Source organism: Aquarana catesbeiana, linkage group LG11 (assembly GCF_042186555.1).
Source record: "Aquarana catesbeiana isolate 2022-GZ linkage group LG11, ASM4218655v1, whole genome shotgun sequence".
Taxonomy (NCBI): Eukaryota; Metazoa; Chordata; class Amphibia; order Anura; family Ranidae; genus Aquarana; species Aquarana catesbeiana.
Window position 1 is genome coordinate 186,704,242 of NC_133334.1, and position 22,404 is coordinate 186,726,645.

The window sequence follows — 22,404 nt, forward strand, 5'->3', positions numbered from 1 at the left end:
TTTTTAGTGGGGAAATTAATTTGTTTTAAATAGAGAGCACTATGCTGTTGCCTTTAAGTTCCATATAACATGTTGGGGAAGTGGCGAGAAGAGAAGGACTGAAGCTCCAGAGTCCCTAGAACGGAGGAGTGAGGAGGTTTCTGCATGGACTAAGGAATATCTGTCGGATGAGATTAATTAGATGTGCGTTTGGTCATTTGCTGTGAGGTGAGCAGGCATTGCAAAAGGTGTGGGATATTGTGTTCACAGAGCACTGGATGCTGAACTTTTTATTACGTGGATGCACAACTGGACTCCTATTTGATTCATATATGTTAAAAGGGCTTTAGTTTGTGTTTGGTTATTTTTTATATTTTTTGTTCGCAAAGTGTTGCGCTTTACTATAGTTGAGTATTTAAAGGATAAGTTCACCTTTGTGGGCAGAATTTCACTTTTCATAATAAAGAGAAGCATTTTTCAATGCCATTCCTGACCCAGCCCTCCCAATGTGCATTTTTCTCACTTACAAGACTGACAAGATTCTAAATATCATGTAAATGAAGTATCTTTTAATCGATTTTCAGATTACATCACTTCCTGTAGCTTGTATCAGCATTCACTTTCTATTAGGTCATCTCCCAGAAGCCATCGCTTCCTTGTTGCATCACAGAAGAGGGTGTGATAGGGTGTGTTCACCACTCTGGACCACCCCTCCCTTATTACAATACCACCTTCCACCCACGTCCCATACAATCTGTACAATCTCCTTTAGATCTCCCATCAGCTATGTAGTACAAGGGCCTGTCTGATTTGCTACAAATTGAATGGATTGTTCAGATGTGTCCTATATCCCATAGTTCTGGTACATCTAAATTGTACAGAGATTCTACAATCAGATTGCATAGTGTATGGCATCTTTATACAAGTGCATAGAAGGGAGTGGATAGAGACACTCAGTCTTGAGGCCTCATTCACATCTCCACCTAACAAAAACTCACATTCCTGCATGCGTTTTGTGTGTTTTGGAGTGTTTTTACTCATCACGCATAGGGCAGCCCATTCACTTAAATAGACTGCCCTACGCACAACAATCGCCCCAGAGAAGCTCCAGAACTATTTTTGGAGTGGCGCATGGTGAGTTACTGCAGTTTTCAGTGCGTTTGCCACACTTGGGGAGCTTTTAATATGTCATGAACTACAGCCCTGGATGGAGGTGAGGCCTGGTCTTCAAAAACAAAAAAACTTTTTGTGTAACAGAGGTACATTACTGGTATATTGGTACATAGGGGAGCTGGATTTTAGAAAAAGAAAAAAAAAAGATGAACTTCGCCTTAAAGTTAGGGGGTGAGGTGAAGACACCTTCTGAGTGTTATAGCGGGCAACACTGAAATCATTTTTTGACAAAAGTTATTGTTTTAATTTTTGACCCAAGAGATTTATATAATATTTGTACACAGAATTATATTTTATTTGTATTGGGCAGCGTGGATGGTACAAGTACAACATTAAATGGTTGAGTTCCTGCACCAAATGAGAGAAAAGCCCTGGATAAATTTATGTAGAAACAACTGGCCCTTTGAGGGTCACCATAATGCTGATACGGTTTGAGATTAAATTTAGCTTGACATCCATGTGTTAAAGCTTATATAAGATTTTAGTCAAAAAGTTTACACCTACTTCAAGAGATTTCACTTACTTGGCAATAACTGGAATAGATACGGCTTCTGCTATTGCCTTGATAAAGTCACAATGAACCGGGTGCTGTGGCCTTTCCTCTTTTTTCCTTTGCAAACAAAAGTAAAAATACTGATCAGATTAATTATATTTCCAGTGTTCTGTAGGGTATCTGAAACAACTTACAATGATTTGATGTACATTGTTGCACATTCATAAAAAAGTAGTAGCATTGTTTATATATTTTTTTGAAACCTACTATTATCATTGTAACATCAACAGAGAACCTGCTAAAACCATAATACAGGGGTAGGCAACCTTTTGAGCATAGTGTGCCGAAATTGAGAGTGCCCATTATTAAAAAAAGAAATGTCAGCTTCACACTCTCAATCATGAAGAGGAATCTTGATAAAGAAAATGCTGTAAACTACTTGTATAATAGTAAGAAATGAAAATTGAATTTTCAAAGATTAATGGTAAGTGGTAAAGTAAATGGTAACTTCCCTTGTTCCAGGAGGCATGTTCTGCAAGGTAAGTACTTCTGTGAACTATACAGTTGGAAATAAAGTGTGATGTGATAGTGGTCATCCCAATTCCTGCATCTTGACTCCTCAGATCACCCCATGTCCCACACCTTCACACTTCAGATCACCCCAATTTTTGCACCTTCACCCCTCAAATCAGTTCCAACGCCTGCATCTTGACTCCACAGATCACCCCAATTCCTGCACCTTTAGACCTAAGATCAGCCCCAGTTTCTGTACCATTACACCTCAAATCACCCCAATTCCTGCACCTTTACAACTCAGATCACCCCAAATCCTGCATCTTGACTCCTCAGATCACCCCAAGTCCTTTACCTTCACTCCTCAGACCAGTCACAATTCCTGCACCTTCACACCTCACATCAGTGCTCATTTATGCACTTTCACGCCTCACATCACCCAAATTCCTGAACTCTCAGCCCACTGAGACCATCCCCAATTCCTGCACCTTCACACCTCAGATCAGCCCCAGTTTCTGCACCTCCACACCTCCGATCAGTCCCAATTTCTGCACCCTCACAGCTCACATCACCCCCAATTATTAAACCTTCAGGCCACCAAGATCAGCCTCAATTCCTGCACCTTTACATCAGCCCCAGTCCTGCACCTTCACACCTCAGATCACCCCAATTATTGCACCATCACACTTCAGATCACCCCAATTTCTACACCTTTACACCTAAGATCAGTCCCAATTCCTGCACCTTCACACTTCGGATCACCCCAGTTTCTGTACCTTCAATTCTCTGATCACCCCAATTCCTGCACCTTCACCCCTCAAGTCAGCTCCAATTCCTGCACCTTCGCTCTACTGTCCCCACCACTGTACCACCTTCTCATCTGCCCCCCGCTGTAGCCCCCCTGCACATCTCTCCCACCACTGTACCCCCCTGCACATCTGTCTCACCACTGTACCCCCCTGCACATTTGTCCTACCACTATAGTCCCTACTCATCTGCCCTACTGTTGTACTCCCTTCTGATCTGCCTCAACACTGTACCCTCTTCTCATCTGCTCTACCGCTGTACCCACCTTCCCATCTGCCCTACCACTGTACCCCTCTTCCCATCTGCCTGAACCACTGTAACCCCTTCTCAGCTGTTTCACTACTGTATCCCTGCTTATCTTTGATATGCGCGATATGCAGAGTGGTGCAGGGAAGAGACTACCTTTCTGTCCTAGCACACTCATCCATGCAGACCCACCTTTTGCATCCACATTCAAGTCACATACAAGTATCTAGAATAGATGCACAGTAATGAGCTAAGGTCAGGGGTGTTTTCTGAAAGCAATGAGAATGTGTGCAAAATCATAAATTGGGCACTCCTGGCTGAGAAAAATTGTGGTGCGGTGCGTGCCGCAGCAAAAACTGGGTGTGCTTTTCATTGCACTGAATACTGGCTAAGGCTTACAGGGATGCACAGTGCAGGAGGTCAGTAGTGACGCAGTTTTAGTCGTAAGTGATACAGAGTTCAGTTGTAGGTGATGCAGGGTTCAGCGGTCAGTAAGTAGTAACATACACACACACAAATATTACATATACACACACACCGACCACTTTATTAGGTACACCTGCTCCACTGCTTGGTAACACAGATTGCTAATCAGCCAATCACATAGCAGCAACTCAGTGCATTGTCAGAAACCATGAAATCAGGCCGAGACAGAAGTAAAGTTAAATCACACTTGTTTAACCACTTGCCGACCGGCTCACGCCAATATACATTGGCAAAATGGCACGAACAGGCGCATTAACGTACCTGTACGTTGCCCTTTAAGACATGGCATTGTGATCGCGCACGTGTCACAGCGAGCTCCGTGAGTGTGATCACGGGTCTCGTGGACTCAATGTCCGCGGGGATACCCGCGATCGTCTCACGGAGAGGAAGAAAGGGAAAATGCTGATGTAAACAAGCATTTCCCTATTCTTCCTAGTGACAGGACACTGATCACCGCTCCCTGTGATCGGGAGCGGTGATCAGTGTCGTGACACACGTAGCCCATCCCCCCACAGTTAGAACACATCCCTAGGACACACTTAACCCCTTCAGCGCCCCCTCCTGGTTAACCCCTTAACTGCCAGTCACACTTACACAGTAAACAATGCATTTTTAATCGCACCGATCGCTGTATAAATGTGAATGGTCCCAAAATAGCACCAACAGTGTCTGATCTGTCCGCCATAATGTCACACTCACGATAAAAATCGGTGATCGCCCCCATTAGTAAAAATAAAAAAAAAAATTATTAATAAAAATGCTATAAAACTATCCCCTATTTTGTAGACACTATAACTTTTGCGCAAACCAATCAATAAATGCTTATTGCAATTTTTTTACCAAAAATATGTAGAGGAATACGTATTGGCCTAAAGTGAGGGGAAAAAAAAGTTTTTTTTTATAATTTTTTTGGGGATATTTATTACAGCAAAAAGTAAAAAATATTGCGTTTTTTCCAAAATTGTCGCTCTTTTAGCTTATAGCACAAAAAATAAAAACCGCAGAGGTGATCAAGTACCACCAAAAGAAAGCTCTATTTGTGGGGAAAAAAGGACGTCAATTTTGTTTGGGAGCCACGTCGCACGACCGCGTAATTGTCAGTTAAAGCGACGCAGTGCCGATTCGCAAAAAGTGCTCTGGTCTTTGGCCAGCCAAATGGTCCAGGGCTGAAGTGGTTAATAAGAAAAGTAAAAAGAACAAACGCAGCCAAATTTCAGTAACCGGAAGGGATACTCAGCCAAGCCAGAAGTCAGGGATCAATGTAGTGGAACAGCAAGCAGGATCTGGAGCCAGAAGGGATGTCAGCAAAGCAAGTCTTGAACAAGATCGCAGGAGATCTCTCTGTGATGTTGACCGAGGCGAAGGCAGATCTCCTCTGGACTGGACGGCTTAAGTAGGCAGGAATGACAAGCAGGATATCATCAACAGCTGAGTAACTGTGGAGAGATAGGAGCTGGCAATTAGCCAACAGCTGAGCGTCCAGCTCAGAGAAGGAAGGGCTGAGCCCAGCCCTGACAGTACCCCCTCCTCAACGACCCCTCCCCCTCGGAGGCCAACCAGGCTTGAGGGGGAAAGGTCTATGGAAATCATGAGGGGTACAGGGACATGTATGTCCGAGGATGAGACCCAAGAGTGTTCCTCCAGACCATACCCTTTCCAATGCACCAGGTACTGTATGCGCCTACGGGAGTCGACAATGGACTGTACTTCATACTCCTCATGGTTCTCAACTTGTACAGGGTGAGGACGTGGCACAGAGGTAGTAAAGCGCTTGTAGACCAAAGGTTTTAATAAGGAGACATGAAATACATTTGAAACTATGTATATTAGAAGAAAGGTCTAATGCGTAAGGCACTGGGTTAATCCTGCGAAGAATACGGATAGGCCCAATAAACCGAGGTGCAAACTTCAGTGAGGGAACACAAAGTCGGAGGTTGCGAGATGACAGCCAGACCCTGTCCCCAACCTGGTAGGAAGGCGCAGGCAGGCGTTTGCAGTCAGCATGGAATCTGTACCTATCATTAGCATGTCACAAAGACTCCCGGACTTCTGCCCAGGTGGAACAAAAACCACTGAGATGCTCCTCTAACGCAGGATTATTCTGCAGAAAAAACGAGTCAGGCAACATGGAAGGTTGGACCAGTTGTTATGATGGTCAGAAATATAGCAACGTAGGAATTGCTCCAAGGACTGATTGGCTTGTTCTGAAGCCCCATTAGACTGCGGGTGATACGCAGAAGAGAAAGCGAGCTGAATTCCCAACTGTGCACAAAAGGCTCGCCAGAACCGGGACACAAACTGACTGCCCCTGTCCGAGACAATCACCTTGGGTAGCCCATGTAAGCAAAAGATCTCCCGAGCAAAAATGGAAGCCAATTCCTTAGAAGTGGGCAATTTCCTAAGTGGAATACAATGACACATCTTTGAGAACCGGTCAACCACCATAAGGATACCTGTGTTGCCCTGGGAGTTGAGTTATTCCACAATGAAATCCATAAACAGGTGGGTCCAAGGTCTCTCTCCATTGGATATGGGTTGTAGGAGGCCCACTGGAAGGTGTCGTAGAGTCTTACTCTGAGCACACACGGAAAAGGCAGCTACGAAGGCAGTTACATCAGCACGTAGAGTAGGCCCCCAAAATTGTTGGGAAATGGCCCAAAAGCGTTGATTCTTCCCAGGGTGGCCAGCAGCCTTGGGAGAATGGTAAGACTGGAGCACGGCAGTACAGAGACTCTCTGGGACAAAGCAACGAGTACAAGGTTTCTCAGGAGGAGCATGGACCTGAGCAGCAAGAATTTTGTCACCCAAAGGAGAAGTGAGACTGGTGTGAACCGTAGCCAGAATACGATCAGGAGGAGTCACAGGAACCGAAACCCACTCCAACCTGGAAGTGGAGGAAAATTGTTGTGACAAGGCATCAGCCCTTACATTCTTAGTACCGGGTAAGAATGAGACAATGTAATTGAAACTTGACAAGAAAAGAGCCCATCATGCCCTTTTATTCCACGTGAAAATTCTGTCAAAATTGTAGTCATCTAGATCTCTTTTGAATTTGCCCATTTTCATGCTGACGAGGGTGTCCTCATCTCTTTTTGTATTGCTTTGGAGTACATCAAGCCATGTGTGGGGGATGATAGTGGATTAACTTTTTATGTCATTTATGATAGAAAGTATTTGATCGTGTAGTTTGTCAAACCTGTTTTTCCTATGGGATATTAGAATCCCCAACCACTTGGCAGTGCAGAACTCAGCAAGGCTGGCCCATTCCTTGGTGTGTTCGGCACTCAAAAAGGACGGGCCTTCTTTCAGGATTCTGAGGCCTCTGGGTGAGATACGAGTATTAATGTACTGTTCTAGGAAAAATTGATCCCACCACTGTTGGTTAGCAGTCTGTATCAATCTTTCGAGTTGTTTAAACTTGCCACAAAGGTGCAGTCTGGTCTTGCCTGTAAGTGTGGCCTCTTTGGAAAAAGTGACATGAAGTAAACTGGAAAAGATGTTGTCTAAGATCTTATATCTATGGTCATCTATAATGGATGGGAGATCCATTGTTAATGACAAAAAGGGGTAAAGACGCTTTGGTAGGGAGGAAGGGAAATACAAGAGAGGGGAAAAAGGAAAAAGTAGAGAAGGGAAGAATTATATATGGGTGTGTGTGTATATAACTACACGCACACATACATATGTACACATGTGGATGTAGCAGTTAATATGCAGCACAAAAGGCGTTCCGTACAGCAAAATGACAAGTATTCGGCGCAAGAATTAAAAGCAAAAATCCAATCATATAGCAATATACATAAATGAACTCTAAATTGGATGAGGAAATGGTATTGAAAGTAGAGTCCGTGATGTAACACAGCAGATGAGATGATGGAGGTGATATGTGTAGTCCACATTCATGGCAGCCTTCCGGTGGGAGTGAAAGCCATATTCCCAAAAACACTGTAAAACAAGGAAACGGAGGCGCCTCTGGGAGCAGACTTTAAAACAATTTATTATAAAAAACAGCAACAGCAAGGTTTGCACTCACATTTAGGAAGGAGGTTTCAAGCATAAAATAGTCCCAAGGCAATCAAGGGGGTCCGTGGAGTCATCTCTCTCAGCGATGGATATGTAACCTCTGGGTTGCCCCGAAGACCTGGATGAATACCGGCCGACAGAGAGGAAGAACACCAAAGCGAGGCTCGAATAGCAAACAGTGATCCAGGCGAGGAATGATGACGTCACACGCTGTGCGGCGCGTTTCCTGAGCCGGCTAGCCTTGAGTGACGCGACGGCTGCGCTCCTTTGTCAAGCTGATTGGCTAGGGGCTAAGGAGGAGGTATATATGGGAAAATGTGGGGAGGGGAACAGCGGAGAAAGACGGGAAATGGGGAGTGGCCTGGAAGACTGTGTATGGAAGTGTCAGCAATGACGGGGAGCATAGAAGATTAATGATTGGGAATGGAATAAATTAAAAGTAATGAAAATAAAAGATAATAATATAAAAATAAAAAATGAGGATAAAATGAATGTAAAAATGGGGGGGGGGGGAATGAGTGTGAATGAAAAAAGAAAGGAATATATAGTAGGAGAAAAAAACGAAGAGGGGAGGTGTTTTACAATAAAAACAGGGTACGATAGAAGTGGTGGATGAGATGAGAAGAAGTAAAGGGGAATATAAGGCCAAAGGCATGTGACCATAGTACAATAATGATTACAAAAGAGGAAGAAATAGATGGATGTATGTGTAAATCGAACAGGAGGGGGAGGGGAAAGATGGAGGGGAAATTAGAAGGGGGAAGGGAGGAAAAAATACTGTAAATGATGTGACGGTATTGTCTACAATGTGCATCCACACATTAAAAAGTGGTATGTGTGGATATATGTGCAGATTGCAGAAGGTAACTAGGGAAAAGCTGAAGTATATAGTGTATTACAATACATATATATATAAATGAGTAAATATATATGCACACTAGTGTGCATACACATAGAAGGTATAAGTGGGAGGGAAAAGGAGAAAAAAAAAAGAGGGAAAAAAAGGGGGAATTTACTGCATGCACATTTTTATATGCGTGTGAATGCATGTCTGTTTAGCTGGTATCCCCCTTTTTTTTCCCCCGCCCCTCCCCCCCCCCCCCTTTTTTCGTCCCCCTTCTGTTTTTATCTTTGGTTTCATATTTTGTGTATACACGTATATATATGTGTCATCATATACACGTGTGCGAGTGTACGTTTATGTATACATCCAGGTACATTCTCCCTCTCCAACCCCCCCTCCCCCATTTCCCATCTCCATCCCCCCTTTTTTTCCCTCTTTTTTCTCCTTTTCCCTTCCACTTATACCTTCTATGTGTATGCACACTAGTGTGCGCATATATTTACTCATTTATATATATGTTATGTAATACGCTATATACTACAGCTTTTCCCTAGTTACCTTCTGCAATCTGCACATATATCCACACATACCACTTTTTAATGTGTGGATGCACATTGTAGATAATACTGTCACATAATTTACAGTATTTCCCCCCCTTCCCCCTTCTAATTTCCCCTCCATCTTTCCCCTCCCCCTCCTGTTCGATTTATACATACATCCATCTATTTCTTCCTCTTTTGTAATCAACATTGTACTATGGTCACATGCCTTTGGCCTTATATTCCCCTTTACTTCTTCTCATCTCATCCACCACTTCTATCGTAACCTGTTTTTATTGTAAAACGCCCCCCCCCCCTTCGTTTTTTTCTCCTACTATATCTTCCTTTCTTTTTTCATTCACACTCATTCCCCCCCCCATTTTTACATTCATTTTATCCTCATTTTTTATTTTTATATTATTATCTTTTATTTTCATTACTTTTAATTTATTCCATTCCCAATCATTAATGTTCTATGCTCCCCGTCATTGCTGACACTTCCATACACAGTCCTCCAGGCCACTCCCCATTTCCTGTCTTTCTCCGCTGTTCCCCTCCCCACATTTTCCCATATATACCTCCTCCTTAGCCCCTAGCCAATCAGCTTGACAAAGGAGCGCAGCCGTCACGTCAGTCACAGCTAGTCAGCTCAGGAAACGCGTCGCACAGCGTGTGATGTCATCATCCCTCGCCTGGATCACTGTTTGCTATTCGAGCCTCGCTTTGGTGTTCTTCCTCGCTGTCGGCCGGTATTCATCCAGCGCTTCGGGACAACCCAGAGGTTACATATCCATCGCTGAGAGAGATGACTCCACGGACCCCCTTGATTGCCTTGGGACTATTTTATGCTTGAAACCTCCTTCCTAAATGTGAGTGCAAACCATGGTGTTGCTGTTTTTATAATAAATTGTTTTAAAGTCTGCTCCCAGAGGCGCATCCGTTTCCTTGTTTTACAGTGTTTTTGGGAATATGGCTTTCACTCCCACCGGAAGGCTGCCATGAATGTGGACTACACATATCACCTCCATCATCTCGTCTGCTGTGTTACATCACAGACTCTACTTTCAATACCATTTCCTCATCCAATTTAGAGTTCATTTATGTATATTGCTTTATGATTGGATTTTTGCTTTTAATTCTTGCGCCAAATACTTGTCATTTTAAATAGACTTTGACCACTCTCACCACATCAAGACAATGTAGTGACTTCTCTTCCCTGGAACGTGGTTTTGGAAAAAATGATGGCAGGACAATATCTTGGTTCAGGTGAAAACCTGAGACCACTTTTGGCAGAAAACCTGGATGAGGGCGCAATACCACTCTGTCCTCGTGAATAATCAAGTATGGCTCTTTACACGAAAGAGCAGCCAATTCCGAAACCCTCCATGCAGAGGATATAGCAACCAAGAACACTAACTTCCTTGTCAAAAGGACTAAGGGAATATGCTGTATTGGTTCAAATGGCTGTTTTTGTAACACTGACAAAACTAAGTTCAAGTCTCAAGGGTTCAAAGGTGGTCTAACAGGCGGATTAAGCAATATCACCCCTTGCATAAAACCTGACTAAAAAATGTAAAGCAAGCGGTCTTTGAAATAAGACCAATAAAGCTGTGACTTGACCCTTAATAGTACTCAAGGCCATCTTCATCTCTACTCCTAATTGTAGAAAGGCAAGAATTCTGCCTATGATATACCTTTGAAGGTGACAACCCTTGGATTCACACCAGGAAACATAAGCCCTCCAGACTCTAATATATAGTTCTGGAAGCTGGCTTCCTTGCATTAATCAAGGTAGACATAACGGACCCGGAAAGCCCACGTTTCTTCAGAATGTGGGTTTCAATAGCCAAGCCGTTAAATTTAGAGCTCGTAAGGTAGGATGGAATATCGGCCCCTGTGAAAGTAGGTCTGGCCGTAGTGGAAGGGACCATGGATCCTCCACCTCCATCTTTACGATTTCTGCATACCAGGACCTTCTGGGCCATGCTGGGGCTGCCAGAATTACCGGCTTTCTTTCTCGCTTGATCCTACAAAGGAGTCGTGGCAGCAACTGAATAGGGAGAATTGCATAAATCAGTAAGAACTGACCCCACGGGGTCACCAACGCATCAGTTCCACATGCGAGTGGATCCCTCATCCTAGACACAAAGTTGACCAACTTCGTGTTGAACCTGGACGCCAGAAGATCTACGTCCGGAGTCCCCCATTTCTGGCAAACAGCCCGAAAAATGTCGGGGTGAAGAGACCATTCCCCCGGGAGCAACTGCTGGCGACTCAAGAAGTCTGCCTGACAATTCTCTACTCCCGGAATGAAAACTGCTGATAGACACGGAACATTCCTTTCTGCCCAAGTTAGGATATGGTTCATCTCCCTCTGTGCTGCGAGACTCCTGGTGCCCCTTGGTGATCAATGTAAGCCACAGCAGTGGCATTGTCGGATTGGATCCTGACAGGGCAACCCTGTAACCTGAATGTTCAGGCCTTTAGAGCCAGACCCGCTGCCTGGATCTCTAGGATGTTGATGGGCAAGGTCCTTTTGGTTCTTGACCACTGTCCCTGGACAGTTGTCTGTTCTAGCACTGCTCCCCAGCCTGAAAGACTGGCATCTGTCGCTACCACCTTCCAGATAACTGGTCTGAAGGATTTTCCTTTCAGCAGATTCTGAGCAAACACCAACTGAGGCTTTGGGGAGGGATCTCCTTTTGACCTGACCATCTGCACCAGCTCTCTTATGGAGTTGATCTTTGCCTGAGGCAAGAACACCTTTTTCTGGGCTGTGTCTATGATCAGACCCAAGTACTCCAGCCTTTTTAGCAGTTTTAAGGAAGACTTCTCTAGGTTGAGAACCCAACCTAGACTTTCCAGGTAACTGGTTGTAATGCGCATGCTTTGCTCCAAACGAGCCACCGACTGGTCTATTAGCAATAGATTGTCTATGTACGTAATGACTGTTATGCCCTGTGCCCTTAACCTGGCTAGAAAAGAAACAACCCTTAACCTGGCTAGAAGTGGGGCCAGAACTTTTGTAAACACCCGAGGTGCTGTAGCTAGCCCAAAGGGCAAGGCTACGAACTGAAAATGCTGCTGTTCTACCTCAAATCGCAGAAACCATTGGTGAGCGGGAAATATAGGTACATGCAGATATGCATCCCTGATGTCGATAGATACCACTAATTCTCCTCCTTGTAGGATAGAAACCACTGACCTGATCGACTCGATGAGAAAGAAGCGGATCTTCAGGAACTGATTTTGATTCTTTAGCTCTAGAATGGGTCTGACACCTCCATTCAGTTTTGATACCATTAAGAAGTTTGAATAAAATCCCAAACCTTGCTCTTCTGTGGGGATTTGAATGATCACCCCTTGAGCCAGTAATCGGTCTAGTGCCCGAAACAGAGATTGCCTTTTCCCTGGATCTTTGGGAACGTTTGACCCCAGAAAACGAGAAGGTGGAAACTCCTGAAATTCTAGTTTGTACCCTAGAGACACCGTGAAGATGACCCATCTGTCCCGAATTACCTCTTGCCAGACTTCTGAGTATTGCAGAAGTTTCCCTCCCCACTCTGGCGAGGGGGGTGCCCCTTCATAATGAGGCTTTAGAATTCTGCTTTGCAGGTCTCCGCCCCCCAGGATTTTTTTGTGCCTGGGCCTGAACCTGAGGCTTTCCTCTAGAGTCTGACGGCGGAGGCCATTGCCACTGCCTATAGGCGGATGCCCCTGGCGCAGGAGAAAGAGTCTGCTTAAATGAAGGGTGTTTATTCTTTCTTTTGACTGGCAAAAGACTACTTTTCCCACTTGAAATCATTTGGTTGTATTTGTCCAAATCATCCCGAAATAGCCAATCCCCATGAAAAGGAAACCCAGTCAGGAGCTTTTTGCATGGTGCTTCGGTTGACCAATTTTTAACCACAGGATCCTACGCATGTGTACTAGCACAAGCGCAAGGCGGGACGCCTGGTGAATAGAATCTTTAATGGTGTCTATGGCAAAACATAAAGCTCTTGGTAGCTTGGCCAAATCTCTGGCTTGCTGTACAGGAACCTCTTTGCGGGCCTGTTTAAACTGATCCTTTAGGGATTGACAGATGTCTATTGCAGCGACTGCAGGCTGAGTAACCGCACCTGCCAAAGAAAAAGAGGATTTTAACAGGAATTCCTTTTATCTGTTGGATCCTTAAGCATTTGTGCATTGTCTACTGGACAAGTTAGACTTTTATTCACACAGGAGATTGCAACGTCAACTGCTGGTACATTCCATCGTTTGGTAAATTTCTCCTCCATGGGATAGAGAACTGAGAATCTCTTTGGAGGGAGAAAATGCTTATCCAGGTGATCCCATTGAGCAAAAATAAGCTGTTCTAATAATGCATGGACAGGAAACACATGCAAAGGCTGTGAAGGTCTTAAGGAACCTAAACAAGAAACTGAACTTTCAGCTGACTCCGTTAGGGGTAGCTTGAAAGTGGAACGAACCATCTCTGTAAGAGATTGCGCCAGCAATTTTTCAGATTGCGAGGCTGAAAAGGGTTCATTCACCATTGTTTCCTCTGCAGGAGTAATTGGTTTGTCTTTCCTCCTGGTCGCTTGAGGATAACACTTCACCCTCTACCTACTGTCCCCTTGGTGAAGGTGGGGGAGGAGGGTCTAACGCGCTTCCTATCCTTTTGGATGGAGGATGCGATTAAAGCCGCTAATCTTCCTTCTAGGTTCAGCAGGGCAGAGGAAAATGCATCTTCAGTCACAGATACAGAAGCTGAGATGTGAGAAGCAGCTGCACCACCAATTGGTTCCAATGACTCACCCTGGCTTGCCACATTTGGTATTTCAGGAGAGGTTGACAGTGTGGAGGCACGACTGGAGTTCCCAGCGCCTGGGGGTGGAATTTTTGGTACCTTTTTTGTGGTGTCTTTTTTGGAAGTCATAGTGCTAAGCACAAAAGCAGAGGCACTAAGTAAATGCACTATTTTCTGAGCAATAGTCTAGCAATACAATGCCGCTATACAGTTCAGCTTGGTGCAGAGTAAAATGTATTTTCCTGTACTTGAAATGCATGTATGCATTGCCTTAAGTGCCCCCAGCGCTCCTGTGTCCTGTGTGTCAGACATCCATCTCTCCAGTTTTAATCAAGGTAGAGATCTCCTGGCTTGAGAAGAATCTGTTTTAAATGTCTCAGTTGCGGGTGGGAGGCTGGGAAGGCAGTAATAAAGCTTTACTTTATGGCTACTGTGGGGAATAAATCAAACATAGGGAAGCTGCTGCTGAACCCCCTGGGGGGGGAGAGGGGAGTAAAAGCTGCTATTGTACCTCCCAGCCCCTTAGTTCCCCCAGGGGGGAGAAGAACATGCTGAAAACTTTGTTCAAGATTAGGAATCCCCCCTGGCTGCTGAGACCACACATGCTGTTTTTAGCTGGACACTGAGTTGACTGAGAAGCAACATACCAAGGTATGTGCATTTACGCCCTCTAGTGGAGACTTTAAGGCATGGCAACATTTTACTCATGGAAGAAAAAAAACATAGGTGTGCTTTTTACAGTTCCTAGGCTTCTTCCCTTACCTTATCCTCGTGCAGGATACTGCTGCGACAGACAGATCCAAACTTCACCCATCACGGCGGGCTGTGTTAGCAACCTTCAAGGACTGGGTCCCTTTTTATCAGGGTTCAACTCCCTTGGACCCGTATTAGCACCCCACCAGGAAAAACTTTAGGTAATGTAAACATGACCAGAAAGCCCTGGTGCCCGGGGTCCAGCCCTGCAAGGATTGGCGTTACAGGCAAAACCTTGTCCTTCGTATACGAGGCCCGGGTACCATTCACCTTGGCCTCAGTGGCACTTTGGATGGATCCGGTCTATGGAGGCTGTTTAAATCCAGCAAGGATCCCTCCAACGAAGCTCTTGAGAGCACATCTTCACTAATGACCAACACCTTAGACACTGGCGAAAAAACTGAGGTACTCCTGGTAGGAGGAGGGGTTATATAGGGAGTGAACTTCCTGTATTGGGTATACCAGTGTCCATCACCTGAAGGTGCCTATATACCCACATAGTGATTACTATGGTGCTCTGTGTCCTGTGATGTACGATAAAGAAAATATTACCAAAAAGTGGATTGACTACATCTTCTGAATTCATGGCCTTTGCCTACTGTCAGAAACCATGAAATCAGGCCGAGACAGAAGTGCAGTTAAATCACACTTGTTTAATAATAAAAGTAAAAAGAACAAACGTTGTCAAAACATAGCCAAAGTTCAGTAACCAGAACGGATAGTCAGCCAAGCCAGAAGTATCAATGTAGTGGAACAGCAAGCAGGATCTGGAGCCAGAAGGGATGTCAGCAAAGCAAGTCTTGAACAGGATCACAGGAGATGTTTCTGTGATGTTGACCAAGGTGAAGGCAGAGCTCCTTTGGACTGGAGGGCTTAAGTTAGCAGTACTGATGGGCAGGATATCATCAACAGCTGATTAACTGTGGAGAGATAGGAGCTGGCAATTAGCCGTCAGCTGAGCGGCCAGCTCAGAAAAGGAAGGGCTGAGCCCAGCCCTGACATGCATTTAGCCATTTAGATGTGGTGAAGGTGACTTGCTGTTCAAACAGAGCATCTGAATGGGGAAGAAAGGAGATTTAAGTGACTTTTAACGTGGCATGGTTGTTGGTGCCTAGACAGGCTGGTCTGAGTATTTCAAAAACTGTTGATTTCCTTATATTTTCACACACAATCATCTCTAGGGCTTTACAGAGAATGGTCAGAAAAATAGGATTTTTTGTTACAGCTTACCTGTAAAATCCTTTTCTTGGAGTATATTTCACTCCCTATATAACCCTTTCTCCTTCCAGGAGCACATCAGTTTTTGTAGCAAAGCAATACACTTAAATCCCAAAAGAGGGGAGGGACCTCTGTGTCTCATGATGTACTCCAAGAAAAGGATTTTACAGGTAAGCTGTAATAAAAATCCTATTTTCTTTATCGTACATCATTGGACACAGAGCCTAAGTAATTGCTTAATGGGAAAGTCCCATAGCAATGCTACTTGAGGGGAGGGAGAGACAACCCGCAGGGTACCCCCAGACTTGGACTCATACTGCTGTCTGCAGCACACTGCGCCCAAAGGCGATATTCTTCATACCTCCTTACATCCACCTGATAAAATTTGGTGAATGTATGCACTGAAGACCAAGTTGCAGCCTTACAGATCTGAGCCATGGAGGCCTGGTGATGCACTGCCCAAGAAGCACTAATCGCCCTGGTAGAGTGCGCCTTAACTTGAAAAGTGGGAATCTTACCCCTTAAATCATAAGTTTGAATTATAACTTGCCGAATCCACTTAGCGACAGTGGATTTTGACGCTGCCTGTCCTTTCTTAGGACCCTCTGGCAGAATAAATAAGACATCAGTCTTACGAATCTGAGCAGTTGCCTTTAAATAGATTTTCACTGCTCTCACCACATCAAGGCAATGTAGTAGCTTGGAACATGGTTTTGGAAAAAAACATGGCAGGACAATATCTTGGTTCAGGTGAAAACCTGAAATCACATTTGGCAAAAAGCCTGGACGAGGGCGCAACACCACTCTGTCCTCATGAATAATCAAATATGGCTCTTTACAAGAAAGGGCAGCCAAATCTGAAACCCTCCTTGCAGAGGATATAGTAACCAAAAATACCAGCTTCCTTGTCAGAAGGACTAAGGGAATATGCTGTATCGGTTAAAATGGCTGTTTTTGTACCACTGACAAAACTAAATTCAAGTCCTAAGGGCTTAAAAGTGATTTAACTGGCGGATTAATCCGCATCACACCTTGTATAAAACCCCGGACTAAAGAATGCGTACCAAGCGGTCTTTGAAATAAAATCAATAAGGCTGAGACTTGACCCTTAATAGTACTCAGGGCCAACTTCATCCCTACGCCTAATTGCAGAAAGGCAAGAATTCTGCCTATGACATATCTCTGAGGGTGTCAACCTTTGGATTCACACCAGGAAACATAAGCCTTCCAAACTCTATAATCCATAGTTCTGGAAGCTGGTTTCCTTGACTTAATCAAAATAGGGATAACTGACCCAGAAAGCCCATGTTTCTTTAGAATGTGGGTTTCAATAGCCAGGCCGTTAAATTCAGCGTTCGTAAAGTAGGATGGAATATCGGCCCCTGTGAGATCAGGTCTGGCCTTAGTGGAAGGGACCATGGATCCTCCACTGCCACCTTTACAATTTCTGCATACCATGATCTTCTGGGCCATGCTGGTGCTGCCAGAATTACCGGTTTCCTTGATCCTGCAAAGAAGTCGAGGCAGCAATTGTATAGGGGGAAATGCAGAGATCAGTGAGAACTGATCCCACGGTATCACCAACGCATCTGTTCTGCATGCGATTGGATCCTTTGTTCTGGACACAAAGTTGACTAACTTTATGTTGAACTGGATGCTAGAAGATCTACATCCGGAGTCCCCCGGAAGAAGAGACCATTCCCCTGGGAATAATCTGCTGGCGGCACAAATAGTCCGCCTGCCAATTCTCTATTCCCAGAATGAGACTGCTGATAGGCACGGTATATTTCGTTCTGCCCAAGTTAGAATATGGTTCACCTCTCTCTGCACTGAGAGACTCTCGGTGCCCCCTTGGTGATTGATATAGGCCTCAGCCGTGGCGTTGTTGGATTGGATCCTGATAGGTCAATCCCTTAACCTGGAAGTCCAGGGTTTCCGAGCCAGACGCACTGCCCGAATCTCTGGGATAACAAAATAAAAAATCTTGTGAGTCACAACAGTCCTATGCCAAACGTGTGCTAACCTCCAGCTACGTGCGCGAATCACGTTTCATATACCGTGCAAGTAATATAGATAGAAAATATGCGCTGCGCTCGAGTAAACCAAAAACTTCCAAATAATAAATCAAGATAAAAATCAAATTTAAAAATATTTGTACATTAAATCTGGAAATAACAACGATCAATAAAAATACTGTCCTCTTACATATAAAGTGCAATAAGCAAATAATAATTGATATGTATATGAAAAACCATCAATAATATATATTGCAAACAGTGAAGTGCATGAATAAAGACAGAAAGTGCTTAGTGCTCCGTAATAGACATCATAGATGCCCTAATGCATATTCCCAAGTGATAAGTGCCAAAGTCTCAAATGATAATCCAAATCTGTGCATATAGGTGGTGTCCAAATGTGATATCATCCGTCATGTTCATACATCCTAAGTGCTGCAAACCATGCTCCGATGCACTTCAGTGGTCCCCCTAGGTTAATGTGCTCACCTCAGAGCGTGTGACCCTGAGTCAAACCACGCTTTGGAGCCACCCCCGGGCTCAGTGGTGACATCAGATGTGTCTCTCTGCAGATGATCAACACAATCTCCACTCAGATCTCCTCAGATTCACTCACAGATGCCCTGTGATCTAGTTGGAAGTAACCTTGACACTGAGTGTGTTATCTGTGAGTGTGAGCGAGAAGGGGTTGGAGACTTAGCACACAGGCACCTGGCATGTAACTAACATATACCAAAGGTTTTGTGTTGATTTTATCTCTACATGTGGAGAGAGCTGTCACCCATTTGAATCTGAGTGGAGATTGTGTTGATCATCTGCATAAAGCTTAAAAGTGATTTAATCACACATGCAATTGAAATCTACAATCTGATTTCAATCCTTGATCCTATCGGTTGTTCCATTTTTTTCCCTCTCATTTACACATATGGAGCTACATTGTATCCAGTTTGGAGAGACACATCTGATATCAGCACTGAGCCCGGGGGTGGCTCCAAAGCGTGGCTTGACTCAGGGTAACAGCTGGGTCACACGCTCTGAGGTGAGCACATTAACCTAGGGGGACCACTGAAGTGCACCGGAGCATGGTTTGCAGCACTTAGGATGTATGAGCATGACGGATGATATCACATTTGGACACCACCTATATGCACAGATTTGGATTATCATTTGAGACTTTGGCACTTATTACTTGGGAATATGCATTAGGGCATCTATGATGTCTATTACGGAGCACTAAGCACTTTCTGTATTTATTCATGCACTTTACTGTTTGCAATATATATTATTGATGGTTTTTCATATACATATCAATTATTATTTGCTTATTGCACTTTATATGTAAGAGGACAGTATTTTTATTGATCTTTGTTATTTCCAGATTTAATGTACACATATTTTTTTATTTGATTTTTATCTTGATTTATTATTTGGAAGTCTTTGGTTTTCTCTAGGGTCTGACGGTCAAGGCCGTTGCCACTGCCTAGAGGCAGATGCCCCTGGCGCAGGGGAAGGATTCTGTTTAAATAAAAGGGTGTTTATACCTTTTTTGGGCAAAAGAGTATCTTTCCCACTAGAAATCATTTGGATGTATTTGACCAAATCCTTCTCAAATAGTCGCTCCCCATAAAAAGGGAAACTAGTCAGAAGCTTTTTGCAAGGTGCTTCGGCTGACCAACTTTTTAACCACAGGGTCCTACGCATGTGTTTTAGCACAAGTGCAAGGCGGGACGCTTGGTGAATAGGGTCCTTCATGGCGTCTATGGCAAAACATAGCACCTTAGGTAGTTCGGCTAACTCACGGGCCTGTTGTGCAGGGACCTCCTTAAGGGCCTCCTTGAACTGGTCCTTTAGGGACTGACAGATGCCTAGTGCAGCGACTGCAGGCTGAGAAACGGCACTTGCCAAGGAAAAAGAGGAATTTAACAGAAATTCCAACTTTGGATAATTAAGCATTTGTGCATTGTCTACTGGACAAGTTAAATTGATGCTGGAAATCGCAGCGTCTATTGCTAGTACTTTCCATCCTTTATGAATTTCTTCTCAATGGGATAGAGAACTGAGAATCTCTTTGGAGGGAGAAAATGCTTATCCGGAAATGCCTCAAAAAGACTGTAAAGGTTTTAAAGAACGCAAGGAAGAGACGAACTTTCAGCTCACTCTGTTAGGGGTAGCATGAAAGTGGAACGAACCATCTCTGTAAGAGTTTGCACCATCAATCTCTCAGATTGCGAGGTTGCATAAGGTTAATTAACTGTTGTTTCCTCCATAGAGGAATAATCAGTTTGTTTTTCAATGTGATCGCCTGAGGGTAATACCTCATCCTGTGCCCACTGTTCCCTTGGTAAAGGGTTTGAGGTGGGGAAGGGGATCTAGCACGCTTCCTATCCCCTTGGATGGAGGATGTGATTAAAGCCGCTAATCTTCCTTCTAATCCGTCCAGGGCAGAGGAAAATTCCAAAGACTCACCCTGGCTTGCCATATCTGGTATCTCCAGAGAGATGACAGTGTGGAAGCATGACTGGAGTTCCCAGCACCTGGGGGTGGAACTTTTGGTGCCTTTGTGGTAACCTTGGAAGCCATAGTGCTAAGCATAAAAGCTGAGGCACTCTAATAAAAATTTACTATTTGCTGAGCAATAGTAAGAAAAAACAAAGGCAGCATAAAGATTAATCTGATGCTAAACAGCAATGTATTTTCCTGTACTGGAAATGCCTGTGTACACCCCCCACGTGCTCCAGCGCTTCTGTCTCCTGTAGCAGGCTCTTCATTTAGCTGCTCTGGCAGAGACATTTAGTGATAAGAGCGTCAGCCTTTTAAGACCTCTCAGGTGTAAGCCTGATTGCCTGTGTGTCATGTGTTTCCACGAGGACGCAGAGTCTGCACAGGGCACTGACTGCCTTAGCCATGCCCATTCCATTGACTCGCCCTTCTCCTCTTTTCAAAAAGTGAATCTCAGCCGCGCGGACGGCACAGCATTCGGGTCTGAAGCACAGACCTGGAGGAGGAGAGGAGGCTGCAGCCGCCATGTGGTGTTACTGTCTTCACATTACATGATAAAGCTGCCTTCCTTGCATTAGATAAAAGGCAAGTAAACATAAAAATGTTTATCAAAGAAAGCCGCCCCGCACCCCTCGAGAGGGGGGGGGTTCTTTGCAGTTGAGGCTTACTACAAGTGTGAATCAGCCTTTAGTGCTGTCACACTGAGCAGTGTTACATGACTCAAACTGATTACAGATAGGATGTAATGTACCTTGCACTGTACATGTACCCCCCAGACCCTCAGTTTCGCCAATTGGGGGGAGAGGAATAACAAAAAGACCCCCCTCCTGCTACTAGGACACACTACGCTGTCGTAGCTGGAAACAGAGCTGCTGAAAAGGGTGTGTCCTTACTCCCTCTAGAGGAGACTTTAAGGCATTACAATGTTACATATGGAAGAAAAGGCACAGGTGGACTTTGCAGTTCCTAAACTTTTCTCTTACCTTATCCTCCCTGCAGGATACTGCTGAAAACAGACAGATCCAGACTTCACCCATCACGGTGGGCAGCGTTAGTAAACCTTCAAAGACCGGGCCCCTTAATGGGGTTCCACTCCTTTGGACCTGTATAGCACCCCTCAGGAGCAACTTAGGTAATGTAGCAAGACCAAAAAGAGTCCTGGTTCCTAGGGTCCAGCCCTCAAAGAGAGGCGGTACAGGTAGGGGTGCACCGAATGGGTTTTTTGGTGCCGAAACCAATACCGAAAATGAAAAATACACTAGGCCAAAAACCAATACCGAAACTGACCGATACTGAAAATGGCTTTTTTCATATATTAGATAAAAAAATAATTTGATATATAAAATTGTGTATAATTGTTATATTATTTATATTCAACTTAATTATTAATTTTATGAATAAAAGAATATTACAATCCAGTAATGTACATACGTACTTTAATAAAAAGCAACCCACATAAATTGAAAAGTGGACACAGAAGATAAAATCAAATAAAATACAAAATTATAATAGATTAAAGGAAGTGTAACTACAGCATATCCTGCAGTGCAAACTGCAGTTAGTGCACATTGCACCATAACAAAAAAAAAGAAGAAAAAAAACAGGCATAAAAAAATAATAAATAAATAATATAAAAATGCCTAAGACTAAGTCTAAGAAGACTTTTTTTTTTATTTTATTAATTTTTAACTTAAATCAGAACTAGTAATTCAGTTCTCTCTCCCTAAGGTGTCAGCGGCTGCATGTGCAATAAAAGTGTATGTATGTAGCTGCGGGTTACATACATAGTCATACAGTAGACCGTTCTGTGTTCCGGCCCCGGGTATGAGCGGACACTTCCCGGAACACAGACTAGTCTACAGTCTGGTCTACAGCAGCGGTGCTCAGCTAATCACAGCAAGCAATGTAGATTAGTCTGTGTTTCTGGAAGTCTCCCCCCATACCCAGAGCACAGTGCGGTATAGTGTATAGTACTGGAGTATGTAGACAGCCACAGATACAGAACATACAGTTTTGCATTTGCA

The 22,404-nt window shown here is 44.1% G+C and overlaps 1 protein-coding gene across 14 annotated transcripts in view; it reads right to left on the reverse strand.

Moving 5' to 3' along the window:
- DUS2 (dihydrouridine synthase 2) overlaps positions 1-22,404 on the reverse strand; it is a 1,383,726-nt gene that overhangs the window by 483,829 nt on the left and 877,493 nt on the right. For 12 of the 14 annotated variants that reach the window (XM_073605117.1, XM_073605118.1, XM_073605120.1 and 9 more), the window contains one exon: positions 1,676-1,762. The exons of the other annotated variants lie outside the window; for them this stretch is intronic. In XM_073605117.1, coding sequence (XP_073461218.1) covers positions 1,676-1,762 — 87 coding nt within the window. The remainder of the gene's footprint in view (positions 1-1,675; positions 1,763-22,404) is intronic. 14 annotated transcript variants of the gene reach the window in all.